We start from the raw sequence: 13,671 nt of genomic DNA on the forward strand, positions 1-13,671 counted from the left end.
AACAAAAAGGAAAAAGTGTGGAGTATTTAAGGGTTGTTTGGCTAAATAATTTACATGGCTTATTTTTTGTCATTATTCAAAAAAAAATTGCATTTGTTAGTTTTTTTATCAATTTTTTGGAGATTATTATTTCGTCATGATGAGAGAAATCTAAAAAGTAAAAAATTATGATCAAAATTTATTTATTTTTAATAAAGACAAAAATAAGCCATAAGCCAATTTTTTTCGTCTTTATTAAAAAAAAATAGATTTCGATCATAGTTTTTTACTTTTTAGTTTATTCTTGTCACGAAGAAGCAATAATTGACAAAAAATTAACAAATACGAAAAAAATTTGAATAAAGACAAAAAATTAAGCGAAATGACTTATTTAGCCGAACAACCTTTTACTATTGTCAAACCAAATCTGGCTAATTTCTGTTTGAAAAAAAAAAAAAAAACCCAAATCTGGCTGATTGCAGTTTACTTTCCGTTTGAAATGGCACAAGTGTCACGTATAATTCATAGTAAATAAGCAGAGCTCGAATTTTTATTATTATTATAGAGTTTGAGTCAAATTCATAGTTCTAAAATTCGGCTTGATTATATATATACTTTGACTCGTTTAACCCCTCAAGTGATGAGCCTCTTCTCTATAGCTACAAACGAGTCGAGCTTTGTCGGGTTTGAGCATGACTTGTTTACAAAACGAGCTAAAAACTTAAGTTTGAGCTTAGCTCGAGCTTTAACAAGCTAAGTTTACTCATTTACTAAGTGAGCCTTTTCAATCGAGCCAAGCTAACAAGTCGAGCTCGTGAGCTGGTCGGTGCAAGAGAAAAAAAACAACTCCTCTTTGGTTACAGATTTCACAATTTTATTTTGCAGAAAAGAATAGAGAAATGAAAGTAACAATAAGATAGAGAACTAGGGGTGAGCATGGACTGAATTGGTCTGGTTTTATAGTAAATCCAATAACCAAACCACTACTTACGGATTATGAATTTAGAGAACTAAACCAACCCATAAAATTCATAAAACCAAACAAATCCAAACCATTCAAAGGCGGTTTGGTTTCGGTTTCAACCACGGTTCGCTTAAAATTGAGATATCATTACAATAAACTATTTTAAGTACTTAAAATTGCATAGATAACTTAAACTAAAAGTTATATTGAAATTAATATATTAAAATCATCAAAACTCACTAACATCAACCAACTAAATAAATATAGAATACATTAGAAAATAAGTTACCGAGAAAAAAGAGTAGGAAATCACTTTATTAAGCCCAAATCGTGTATGTTTAGCGTAATAAAATTGTCGGAATTAGAAGCTTAGGAAATTAATATTGGAAGTGAAAGAAAAGAATAGGCTGGTGGAATAGATATTAGATAAGGAAATTAAGTTTATTAAGTATATCTAAACAATTTTTATATATATATATATCACACGGTTTGGATCGGTTTGAAACCAGAACCATTAACGAAAATCCATAAACCAAACCATTTAACACGGTTTCTATTTTTTTTAAACCGAGACCTAACCTCATCATTAAAAAACCAAACCAAACTATTCGGTTTGAATTGATTTGGACTGAATTCTCGGTTTCTTGGTTATTTTGCTCACTCCTATAGAGAACTTATTGGGAATCATGTGCGCATAGAGAAAAGTTGGTTTTAGAGGCCCAAACGAAGACAGTGCATGCCTCTTGAATACCATACACGCTGAGGCCCAAGCCCGAATTGTCCGACGCCGTGCGAGGCCCAAGACCAACTTATACGCGGCCCACTTAATTGGAAACACAATCCGCCCACGTCACGTTTAGGTTTAGAAACTAGGGTTTGGCTTCACTATATAAATCCCCCCTCGCCTTCTTCTTCTCCGCATACGAATCCATAGCAGATGTCGATTATAGGGTTAAATCATTGGTTCACTGCAGCCGAGAGTTGCAGGCGTCAACGGTTACAAGTTCAAACACTATGTATTCCGATTAGTTTTTCCCTTTTTGTTTTCTTCTGAAATCGTCGTTCCCTATGAGGAAGCATTCCCATTCGATAGGAAGTGCCGTATGACACTTTACACCGGCGGTGCACCGCGTTCGGTCTCTTCCCTTCCACCGGTTGCGAACTCTCTGATTTACCCAAATCCTAGGGCTCGTCGGTCGGGATCAGGTTGCTCCGGTGCTCCGCAGTGTGCGTGATTTGAAACGGGTCTCTGAGGGTCCTCCGGTATAGACTCCTACACTTGTATGTATGTATAATAGTAGTGTATTTGTGTGTGTGTTTTTGTTTTGAATTGAAGGTCCGATGCCACGTCGACGGTAGCCGCAGAGCATTGACCGGCGATGCTATCTTTGGACCAAAATCAATTTTCTGTTTCGCATATTTGATAGGAACCTGTGGATCGATTCTTATGCCGTTCGTCCACGGAGCCGGTTTTTGCGATTACATTTACTTCAGCATTACCACAGCTTTGTTCTGGTTTCGTTTTCCATTTTTCCTTTGTTTTTTTTTTCTGGATATATTAGACCTTGGTTTTTTGTTCAAAGAGATAAAGCCTGTGATGATTCTTTTAAAAAAGTTGGAATTACCGACTGAATCACCTTGATGTGAGATCGACTATCTGAGGCTTCCATCTTTTCTTCCCTTATATATGCAAACGAAACTAAAACTGCAATTGTTTTGTCAACGTAAAGGTCAAGTTTTCAGTTCAATGGAATGGTTGGCCGTTTCACATTATCAGCCAACTCGAATGTTTTTCTGTATTATTTTTTGTTTTTGTTTTTGACATTCTGTCAAGATGAAACATGGCTCGAGCAGGTGCTGTGGGAACTAAAATCATTGTAAATTTTGGTACATTGGAATATACTATTTGATTTGAATTGTTGGAGGGGACATGGTCGTTGTTGATGTTCGTTTCATTGCAAAACATCTGTGGCATAAACTCAGAAGGTTTAGGCGGGTTGGATGTCGGATCGGATTTCCCATCCATTTGAACAGAAATGAGGACTTAGTCAAGTTGTCGCAAGGTGGTATGAATACTCTTAAATGTTGGGGAAAAAAAAAAACTGTGGTCTAAATGAATAAATGGGAAAGAGCAGACAAGCTGCCGTATCTGGTCACCAGTTGCAAATTTTAACTGGAATACTCCTATGGCACGAGGCAAATAATGTGGATACCATTGCCAAAATTTGGGACATCGAGTAGTATAAACTTGTTTCAAATTTTGGGAATCTACTGCGAGCCTTGGAGGAAGAAAAACATTTGCTTACTAAGAATTCAGCTCCGAGCCTCCGAAGAATTTCGATGGGATTACCAGTTGGCAGAATTACGTACTAATCCAATTGTCAATGGTCAAGGCACCCTTCTCGGTATGGCCCTCCTCCCCATACTCCCAAGTCCCTACCATTAATAGAACAAACCAGAAAGGAGTAGCAGACAACACATATTTGCGAAAATGACGTAAAAATACTCTGTACAATGTCACAAGGACCAAGTAGCCCACAAGACTCCGAAATAGCCACATATGCCAGAAGACTGCCAAATGAAGAATCAGTAGCTAAAACATGCATTGAAGCCGTACTCAACTAGCTCAATCTTCCCTTGAAAAGACCAAAAAAAAGAGACCGGCTCAATCTTGATAACCTTTCCGCATCTTGTGTACCAGTCCGTGTAAACAAGTCTACAAATCAGTCACTTGTCATTGGCTGCAGAGGTAGAATTCAAAGACATCTCAATCTCCTCGAGAGATCGTCCTTTAGTTTCGACAATGAAATAATAAGCAAATGCTGCTGCCAACAAGGAAACCGCACCAAAGCTTGTGTAAACGGGTGCGACTCCAAGTTTCTCCACAAGCTCAAGGAAGAAAAGACCAACCAAGAAGTTACAAACCTGAGTCACATGACAAAGCAAGTACGGCTGAAATTACAGATATGGTCCAGCAAAAGCATAGTTGAAGATTGAAATACTCCACATCTAGCGAGAAAGTCTACCACGTTATAATCTACATGTACAGCTAAAATGTCAGGAAATAGAGATTGCCAAATTCTTAGAGCTTTGCCTATTGCTTCTGGTGTTGCACGATTAGTAATTGTTTCTGAATACTTCCAAACATTTGTGAGTACATACCCAATGGACTGAGAAACTGAAACTCATGATCTTCCCTCGTGTCCTGCTGCTGCTAATCTCTGGAATAATGAGACCAGTTACTGGCCCAGCTCCAATAGCAAACATGAATATGTACCTAAGAGAGAGAGAGAGAGACAAGCAATAACGTAATAATTCACTTGAACGTATCCTCATCATTAGAAAGTAGAAATGGACATCAGGACTACAACATTGCAGCCTTTTGGGAATTATAGAGGAACATCTGTCAATTAAAAAAACACAATGCAACCCTGAATTTTCCTCTAAAGGTAATCTGAGAATGCTACAAGTTAAAGCCAACTGGTATGATAATGCGACAATATTAATGTGTCAGAGGAAAGCATACAGGATTGTTCCCAGAATCGATAAGTTGTGACCAAGCTCTTCATCCAGTGGAGAGGTGATTGAATAAACTACAAGAAACATAGATATTGCCTGCAACGAGAACAGTTTGGCGTTCAGTAATATGCAAAATGCGATGTGTGAGTTATCTTACGAGAGTGAAATTTTCAAACCCCCTTTCGAGTGATGGTTAAATATTACTACTACTTACTGGCTATGAGTAACTCAACTTATCTTTTTACAAGAAATTAGAAATAGAAAGAAAGACAAGATAAGAAGCACTGACCATCCCAAAGTAACTTCCAACTAGAAGCCTTTTTCTCCCTTGCTTATCCATCAAGTACAAAGCACAAAGTGCACCTGGAAAGGAGCACACTCAAGAAAATGAGCAACTGTTTCTAACCATCATGTTTCTCAACATAGTAGCATGTGATGTAGACATCCATTTAGTCCCCAAACCTGCAAAGTTGGTAAGTCCGATGTAGAGGCTTGCTAAAGCACCGCTTGTAATTCCAACATCTTGAAAAGTCAATGACGAAAAATAAAGAACACCATTTATGCCCGCAAACTGTTGAAGTACAAAAAGGGCACCTCCAATGAACGCAACTGCAGATAAACAGGATTTTATGGATCAAACTGAGATAGATATGTGAAAGTAAAGGGCATAGTTCTAAACTGCAACAGCTCTCCAAAATATAGCGAAGATATCTAAGCTAGAACCGGGTGGGGGAAAATGTAAATGTTTATAGGGGTGTGATGGGTGACTAAAGTGCACTGTTCAGATGAGGTAAGCATGGGAAAAACTGTTCATGAATGGTGCCTAGCAATGTTTCTTTGATCAAAGTGTCTAGCAACGTTGACTACATTGTTTAATCCATTAAAAAAGTTCAATGCCTTTCCAAACAGGACACTGAAACCACCTTAATACAACCTCTAGAGTGTGGCTTCTCTAGGAGTTCCAACCATCTGCTCTCCAAATCGCCTCCATCACTTCTAATGACGGACTGGAATTCTTCAATTGCTTTGTCGGCGTGAGACGGTCCCCAAAGGTCACGGATAACTTTTTTGGCATCTTCTAGTCTCCCTGCCTATACAAACAGCACAGTAACAGATTAAGAAAAGCACATGACAAAAAATCTACAGATAAATAACTGAAAAGGAAACAGAGTCCTACTTTACATAGCCACCGTGGGCTGTCTACAGCGAACTGCATACCCAGGGTTAAAATAAATCCAGGGACGCTTGCAAGGTAGAGTATCGTCCTCCACCTGCAAACAAGATGCATGTAAATTCAGCTGGCAGATTGATAAAGAAATCCTATGGCTAGAAGGGAGGCAATAGATGACAAGACAGTATATAAGTGTCGATAGTGACTTGTGAATTTTTTTCAGATGTCTCATACCTTGTTAACTATTCTTCTCTATTTCAAAGAGTGGATGTCTGGGGAAAAAAAGTCCATAAATGTTGCATGACGACAAGTGAATCACAACTTGTGAAATTCAAAAAATAATGAAGGAGATAGCAGTAGCTTCCCTTCTCTTTGTTCAAACAAGTGTCACACCCATACCCTCAAGTTGATTCTGAATATATACCTTCCATATCGTTCCATTTTATTTCCGCATGTCCTGTCATTTTTCCCTATAAACTGACCTACCTCATTTGTTCTACCTAGAGGACGAATAGATCAGTGCAACGTAAATAATGCAGCACTACTAAATGGAGGAAAGAAGGAAGAAAGAAGAAAGAAAGATAAAGGGAAACTCAGGGATCCAATCAATCTTTCAAGCATTCACGAGGAACCAAAAGAACAAGCTCACCAGTGGGGATCATTCTCTGAAGGGATTCCTAGAAAGAGTGATGCAATAATTCCAAGGCATGTGCCAATTTGACAAATGGTCCCAAGAGAACCCCTATACTTTGTTGGAGCAACCTACAACACAGTCACTAGAATAGATGAGAAAAATAAACTATTGAAATTGTTTTGGGAATATGGCATCAACCCAGTTTAAAGGACACAAGAACCAGAGAAACATACTATAAGCTTCCACGCCAGAAACTATAACTGACAATGCACCCAATCTAGCTCGCATACTTGGTCTACCTCTTGAAAGTCAGCCTTGTAACACCATGGGAATACTCTTCATGAGAATGGAACATAAACTACATTCTAGTTATATGTTTGTCTCAAGGCCAAGTTATTAATATTGTGCAGAACACTAGGCACACACACTTCAGCATTGTTACAAGTGTATGTAACAGTAAATGTGGTTCTTCCAAAGGAATTATTAGCAATGATAATTGGTAATCCTAGACTGTCGTGTATTTGTAGGTACACTAGGAGTTCCAAACATCTAACAATTAGTACATCAGGACAGTGAACTAAGTCTACCCAATCTGGCAATTTCACATCCTCTCCTTTACATACCGAGACAAGGTAAAGAAAGCTGACAATTTCAACCAGTATGAATTGCAATAGGCAATAATCTAACCCCCAGTGGAATCGCAACTAATACTAAGCTACACAACTCCAAGACCACGTGATTATGATGAAAACAGAGTTTTGAACAAACCGCATTACTTCTTCAGCCTCTCGAGTAATAACAATTACCTCTGAAATATAAATAGGAACAAGAACAGTGTTCACACCAATACCAAGGCCAACAAGAAATCTTCCAAAGAACATCTCATCCAAAGAGTGAGCTTGTGCACTGTTACAAATTAAAAAGGATCAAGATAGAACATGATCTACATGTCGTACGAAAGATCAAACAAGACATGTGCCTGAAATCCGAGTGTCGAACGTCAAAATGGATATATCATGGCAATCTTGGTATATCTTTAAGCATCCATATAGTTGCAAATGCTTGTAAATTTTATCGAACTTTAACCAACAAAATGCCTAAAAGAGGATTTGATGCACTGTAACAGGTAAAGAAAGATCAACAGCATAGCTTAAAACAGGATGAAAGCATGAAATGGCAGATCTTGAAAAATCAGTTGTTACTAAAGGAGCTCAAAAGTGTATATCAAGCTATCCAACACCCCCCTCACGCGCAACAGTATCTTGCACTTTGAGATGCAAGCATCCTACATGCAAAGAACACAAAACCCAAATTGGAAACAAATGCAAATGGAGAGAGACTTAAATGTAAATCTCCAGAAACGGAAAATCCAGTAGGTCACAAACCATCGGAAAAGCTAAAAATGTTGGGACATGGGCCAATAATGATCAAGCTATCAAACATCAAAGGTAGACCATGTGAAACTACAAAATGGAAAGCAATATTTCCAAGACTAACACAGATCCAATCACCCTTATACAGATGCTCTAACAACAAAAACATGAATTTGATTTTTACTTAACTGTATTGCTTATTCAACCCACAATAAATATAACATATTCCATTAGTTGACTATCATGTTTCCATTTTCGACAATATCCAAAGCCATGACCAGAAGCTTTTAGTTTGAGCTGCATTGTTTTCTGAAACTTCTCAACACTGGCAATTACATTTGGAGTAAATGTCAAGGATGTCCCTTTGAAGGGAAATTTAATGAATGTCACAGTACCAAAGCTTACATTTTTTAAGGACCAAATTATACTTTCTTCATATGTGTCAATGAGAAATTAAATTACCTTACTATTGCACCAAGAATAAGTGGTATTGTGTCAACCTGAAAGGTGCGTCGACAACCAAATTTATCGACCAATGAACCACAGCTAAGGCTCCCGATAAAAGCACCGGCTATGAATATACTCACGACAAGTCCCTCGATAAATGACTTCCCTTCAAAACCAAGCTCTCGTGCAATAGATACAATAGGACCATTCATTACCCTGTCATACACCCAACAGTTAAGATGCAATCAAAGAATAAATGAACTCATTAATTTACATAAGACTATAAAATTCAAGTACTTCATTTGCATCTCTTGAACTGAACAACACAAAGTTTGTTATTTTTATCTTATACCCATGTGGGTTTGTGTGCACACGTGTGTATAGATTGTAAATACTTATAGGCCATGTTTGAGCGGCTGGGCTAACAGTGAGGGACATAAAATCCCATATGATGAATAATCTCATGGTGAAGGGACTACCAATTCCACATGAGAGCTATTCAGTATGTATGTTTTGTATGGTTGGTTGTCCAATTGAGATACAATTCCTACCAATCGTTGGATTCAAATGCTAGAAATGACCCCCACTCTGATTTGCAATCGAACTCATTTCTACAAAGCTATCAGTAGCAGACTGCAACAGCCTCATCAATGAGATCTTAGAAACAATCAGAAGTTGGGTCAACAAGTCCTCCTTTGCAGGTAGACTTCAGGTCATAAAGTCTATTCTACTTAGTATGCTAGTCAAGTGGACTACACATTTTTCATTTTACATTAGTGTGTTTATTTACAAATTAAAAAGCTACTCAGGAACTTTTTGTGGACTGGTACTCAAACATACCTACACGGCTACACCCCAATAAAGTAGCACGGAACTTTGCCAAAAAAGAGGGTGGGATTGGCCAAGGGGAATCAAAGAATGGAATAATGCATCCTATCTCAGACACATCTAGCTTTTATGTTCCAGACACCAATTATTTTAGGTTCGATGGTGCTACAAGTACTTAATGAAGAATGGCTGTTTTCTAACTCTAAATCCTTCTTTAGGTTGTTCATGGACCTGGAGAAAGCTTCTCAATCTCAGATCGCTCGCTAGACCTTTCGTCAAAGATATCATTGGAGATGGCCAAAAAACTTACCCGTGCCATGATAATTGCACCCCCACCCAACACCAACTCATCAAGAACCTCCGAGTACTTATTTTAGTCTTAGAGTCATGGCGTCTTCAGGATTCCTACAAATGCCAAAAGATTCCATCGTTGTTTACAATGATCAATGGGTGTTGGTGTGTTGCCATTTCCTTCTTCACTCTTTCCAAATTTCCAACCCCACTATCCCAGGTCAGATCAGGTCCAACGGTCTATCTATTCCTCCCTTACTCTCAAAGTTGCCAAGTAAAAAAAATCTTATTTGGAAGCCTACGGCCATTCCAAGACTATTTCATTCTTTGGATGGCTATAAGTAAGTGTCAGAACCGCTGGGTTATTCAGACTTCTCCACTTTGCCCTCTCTGCAATGTTTTTGAGGATCTTCAACACCTATTCTTCTTGCCAGCTCTCTAGATGTGTCCAGCAGCAGATTTGGTATCTCTATGGCATTTCTAAAGCTCATCAGTCATGAGATAATGAGCTTAACTGGCTCATAGGGAAGTTCAGTGGTAATTCTTTCCACAACATAATCAGGAAGACTGCTGGGTAGCTTGGTTATGACAATGAAGAAATTGCAGAGTTTTCCAAGTGATTCAGATATCTCCATGCCCTTCAAAATAACTAAGTTCGACATTAGAGTTAAGAATTCTCAATTCCTAAATGTTAAACCTTCTTCCCTCAACCTTGCTCCTTGCAAATCTTGGCAAATGACTCTTAGAAACTCAGCCTCTTGTATCTGAAACTATGACTGTTTGCAGGTTTCTTTGTAATTGAGATTTTGGATTAGCAAGAATATGTAAAATGGACCCCAGATAGGGATAGAGATAGTCCGATACACCTATTAATCCTAGCGACCAATCCTACTATCTAATAGTGGGGTCCAATTAAAGCCGGAGCAAAGCTCCTTATGGACTGACCCACTTGGATGGATAAAGGATGGACTGAAGAGATAGTCTTAGGATAAAAGAAGGGAGATCAAATTACCCAATGTGATAACCAAACAAGAAATTGGACGATGAAGCAACTAACACGTGAGGGAACGCAGGCAACCATCCCAAGTCATTCCTTGTATCGCCCTTCTCTTGTGTTGATGTTGATTCACCATCTGCAATACATCCCACCATTATGTTGGTTGAGTACTAACGTAACTAACACAACAGCGGATAACACAAGGGGGTGCCAGCATGCCCTGGCCTCTGAACCACCCCAAATATTCTCACGTATTAGAGTAGTTTTCAGATTAATTTAGAAAAATTCTATGGGATTGGACCCTTTGAGTCCCTTGCTTGAAAAAGAAATCTTAAAATTCCCGTGGAAAAAAATCCCTAAAATGTGCGTATAAAATGAAATGGTGGCTACACGCATACACATAGTCTCGTCTCGTCTCTTCATTGGACCTCGCAATACACTTAGTCTAGCTAAAATACAGGTGGCTCGGGATTCTGGTAGACACAAATTCTGCATACGACACTGCTAACACAACAATAGATACATATTTAAAAGCAAAACTTTCTAAAATCCACCCCACTCCTTGACTCAAACCTACATCAAATATAGTTTGACTCAAATTTTCATTCAAATGTTGTAAGAATATTTTCTTCCTCGCAAATTTACAATCATGCCATTAATCAAGCTTTTACTCAACCTTTATCTCCCGATTTGAGTTTGTTCATTGGAGTTCTTTCATACCAAATGAAGCTTTTCACTCAAATTTGAGTTAAAGGGCTGGACATGCTTTGAGTGTACAAGGGAAGAAGTAAGACCTTGTTGGTTGGGAGTATTCAATTCTGGGAGCTGCTTCTGTTTCTTTGCTGCCGTAGCTCTGAACTTCCTCTCCAGCGGAGGTCGACGGCGCAAACGGAACGGCGGATGTTTGTTAAGTAGGAAACAGAGGGAAGGTTTTGGGGTTGATGAGTGGGGTATGAGGATCATCGGCACCGGACATAAGGGGTGAATGATTCCGGCAGCTGCCCACATGGATCGGTTTCAAAGCAAAGGGTCGTTATCGGATTTCGGACTACACTGAAGCAGCCAGCACTGGTAGAATGGAGAGAGAGAGACAGGAGAGAGAGCAAATCTCACGCGCTTGTTTCGAATGCGGTATAACATTGACTCTTTGAGCAGTACTCCCGGTTTATTGATTGGGATACACAGGTTTGGATATGTTTCATGTATTCCAATATTCTTTCGTGTATTCGTGAGTTCAAACTTGGCAATTTTGGGGCGAGGTCACAGGAGAGAAATCTCTTGTAAATCTCATCTTAGTCCGAAAGTGAATGACCTGGTTTTTTATCAGATCGAAAAGAAAAATTGTTGAGGTACACGTAAACTATCCCGAAATGTACCAACCAAGAAAAAAATTCTATCTTCTCTTGTAATCTTCCCGGCAGTGTTTTTTCTTGAATGAATTCAGCTTGTCCGCAGTTTACGATCCATCCCTTTGTTGTTTGGATGATTGATTGAACCTTCTTTTTCGTAGGACCCAATGTTTAGTATATCCGCTCAAACTTGTTTTCAGAAAAATAATAGACCATCAAAATTCTAACATTTTTGGTTTTTCAAGACAAATTTGAGTGGATTAAGTACTTTTAATACTGTCATCTGATAAATATATTTGCTTGTTTGAATGGCCCGAATCATCTAAGTCGGAACGTGACAGGAGCATCTGTGCTCTTGGATTTTTTTGGGCAGGTATCAATTGCTCAGACTTAGGAAACAACTTTGGGTAAATGATTGTGTGTATATATTAAACCATCCATGGGTAGGAGTATATATAGTACAAGGCAAGATAAGGATAAGTAATACAGAGTCTATCACAACAAGGAGATGATTGAGATAATGCCAATCTGGGGATAATGCCAATGAACATCAGTGCTTATCTAAGCACTCAGAAACGAGTTAACAAGTGGTTTGTGGAACCTGAACCACCCATTGTGAATCAGGAAAATGCATGAGAAATATATTTTTTGATCTTTGGTTCTTGTGGTGAAGTCCAACATTTTCCTTTTGCTTTGGAGGAGACTTTCAAGATTTTGAAATGGTCCTATTGATTGAATGAAAGGTAAATGCCTTTTTGGATTCATGGACTTAATAAATGAAAACGACGGACTAGGCATCACTATCCGATTTTTTATTTGAGGACTTCATGGAGGGATATTGGATTTGTGCGCTTTATAGGTTTGATGGATCTGAAATAGTTTTATTGTAGTAATATGCATGTTTTGTTGTCGTATCGGTTGGATCTTGTGGGGTTGTCGAAACAAGAAAGTTTCTTAGAGCATTCATAATGGGGTGGTAACTAGTGTTTTAATCGTATGTGTTAAGATTTAGTAAACAAAAATCTATTTTTTGTGCCACAATGCTTGTGTTAGTTTGTGTGCTAGAATGTGTTCAATTTTATAGTGTGCTAGCATGTGTACCAAGTTTAACAACTATGCTAGCAAAATATTAAGTGGGTCCCATCTCTATAATTCAAACTCGAATCACAAAATATAAATATCTACTACTCATAATACGCACTTGTGGGACCCGTTTTTATCCTAACAAACACTATAACACACAAATTTATCAAACTCATTTGTGGATGTTCTAACACACTTCTATATTATCAATGTCTAACACACATTTGTGGAACCCATTTTTATCTTAACACACCTTTTAACAAACATTAGAACACACAAACATATCAAACTCCATTGCGTATACTTAGTCCCACGTTGCTTAGAAATGTAAAAGATTTTTCTCCTTATGTCGATAGACATGTTTTCGGATGTGGTTTTACCTGTACAAAAACTATGGCTTTTTTAATTACCAAAATATATAGTATGTCCAATATTACTTTTTGTACTAATAGGGACCCATTTTAGATCCCAAACAACTTATTTTACACTTGTGGGCCTGTGCCCAATTGCCCTACTTAAGGAAAGGAAAAGAAAATAAAAAGAAAGAAAAAGAAAAAAGAAGGAAAATCAAAGGAAAATGCTTGTATTGTGGGACACAATCTGAGAGGGAGAGAGAGGGGTAATTATTCATTACTCTTATATTCTATCTATTTTTATAACACTATTCATCTGTGAGGAGCACTTTTGGAAAATCACCAAAAAAAAATTTCCATTGTTGGAAAATGACCATTATTGTGGATTGTTCTAAAACGAAATAATGGACTCTCAATTTAGAACGGGGAGAGAATTATACAAAATTGTCAAAATTATGAAAAATATTATAGATTGAACAATTTACAATAGACGCAATAGATTGAACAATTTACAATAGACGCAAAAGAGACAAAAATAATAATGGAAAAATAAAATGAGATGTAGGGAAATTTATGCTCTACTTTTTACAGTAATAATCACACTCAAATATTTTGTCCGTTAGTGTTCAAAATATACTCCAATGCAAATATTGAAATTTAATCATCAAAAAAGTTGGGTGCAA

At 37.8% G+C, this 13,671-nt stretch overlaps 1 protein-coding gene and 3 non-coding genes across 4 annotated transcripts; 3 read left to right on the forward strand and 1 right to left on the reverse strand.

Annotated features, from left to right (window-relative positions):
* Positions 1 to 1,981: 1,981 nt before the first annotated feature.
* Positions 1,982 to 11,405, reverse strand: LOC131323018 (probable plastidic glucose transporter 1). The gene is made up of 12 exons (XM_058354631.1): positions 10,998 to 11,405; positions 10,219 to 10,339; positions 8,103 to 8,303; positions 7,074 to 7,173; positions 6,283 to 6,395; positions 5,640 to 5,733; positions 5,397 to 5,553; positions 4,925 to 5,071; positions 4,752 to 4,825; positions 4,470 to 4,558; positions 4,106 to 4,220; positions 1,982 to 3,868 (listed from the first exon to the last, which is right to left on the reverse strand). Exons 1-12 carry the CDS (start codon positions 11,209 to 11,211, stop codon positions 3,671 to 3,673), a joined length of 1,623 nt encoding a protein of 540 aa, XP_058210614.1. The 5' UTR covers positions 11,212 to 11,405; the 3' UTR covers positions 1,982 to 3,670.
* Positions 2,007 to 2,070, forward strand: LOC131324985 (small nucleolar RNA U49). Its single transcript, XR_009199560.1, has one exon. It is a non-coding gene; the product is annotated as a small nucleolar RNA U49 (small nucleolar RNA).
* LOC131324984 (small nucleolar RNA snoR2/U65) lies at positions 2,279 to 2,430 on the forward strand. The gene has a single exon (XR_009199559.1). It is a non-coding gene; the product is annotated as a small nucleolar RNA snoR2/U65 (small nucleolar RNA).
* On the forward strand, positions 2,532 to 2,612 carry LOC131324901 (small nucleolar RNA snoR77Y). Its single transcript, XR_009199487.1, has one exon. It is a non-coding gene; the product is annotated as a small nucleolar RNA snoR77Y (small nucleolar RNA).
* Positions 11,406 to 13,671: the final 2,266 nt, after the last annotated feature.

The sequence above is a fragment of the Rhododendron vialii genome, chromosome 4a (genome assembly GCF_030253575.1).
Source record: "Rhododendron vialii isolate Sample 1 chromosome 4a, ASM3025357v1".
NCBI lineage: Eukaryota > Viridiplantae > Streptophyta > Magnoliopsida > Ericales > Ericaceae > Rhododendron > Rhododendron vialii.

Excerpts from the sequence above, each read along its gene's own strand:
- LOC131323018 (XM_058354631.1), bottom strand. The coding sequence starts at position 11,211 with ATGTGGGCAGCTGCCGGAATCATTCACCCCTTATGTCCGGTGCCGATG. Across the intron at positions 7,174-8,102 it reads ATTCTTGGTGCAATAGTAAG|TGCACAAGCTCACTCTTTGG; the intron begins GTAATTTAATTT and ends AATTTGTAACAG. Across the intron at positions 5,072-5,396 it reads AGAGAAGCCACACTCTAGAG|TTGCGTTCATTGGAGGTGCC; the intron begins GTTGTATTAAGG and ends GTTTATCTGCAG.